Raw genomic sequence first — 308 nt, 5'->3', positions numbered from 1 at the left:
CGAGGAGGGTGAAACCCTGGAGAAATCGGCCCGTTCCACAGGCGCAAATGGCAATAATTCGGCAGACATCGACAGCACGCTGGCAGACTTCCTGGCGGTTAGTGCGGCTCTGGGGAGCGCGAGGGGAATTTCTCCTTGTAAGGGGGCGGAAAGAGGGTGGTTTCGCGCCCTGAGACGTTGCCCTCTGCCGATGAGTGCTTTTGGCTCTGCTTTTGCCTCCCCTGGGATTTCAAGTCTGCGTCGTGATGTTGTTTCTACAGGAGATCGATGCTATCACGGCTCCTCCGCAGCCAGCCGGGCCCCCCACC

General features: G+C 59.7%; 1 protein-coding gene across 1 annotated transcript in view; it reads left to right on the top strand.

Moving 5' to 3' along the window:
- Positions 1 to 7: 7 nt before the first annotated feature.
- FNBP4 (formin binding protein 4) overlaps positions 8 to 308 on the top strand; it is a gene marked incomplete at both ends in the record, with an annotated part of 6957 nt that continues 6656 nt past the window's right edge. The window contains 2 exons of the mRNA XM_010285484.1: positions 8 to 97; positions 261 to 300. Coding sequence (XP_010283786.1) covers positions 8 to 97; positions 261 to 300 — 130 coding nt within the window. The remainder of the gene's footprint in view (positions 98 to 260; positions 301 to 308) is intronic.

Source organism: Phaethon lepturus, unplaced genomic scaffold (assembly GCF_000687285.1).
Source record: "Phaethon lepturus isolate BGI_N335 unplaced genomic scaffold, ASM68728v1 scaffold21434, whole genome shotgun sequence".
Taxonomy (NCBI): domain Eukaryota; kingdom Metazoa; phylum Chordata; class Aves; order Phaethontiformes; family Phaethontidae; genus Phaethon; species Phaethon lepturus.
Note: the sequence above shows the minus strand (reverse complement) of the source record. Positions and strands in the feature narration are given on the sequence as shown.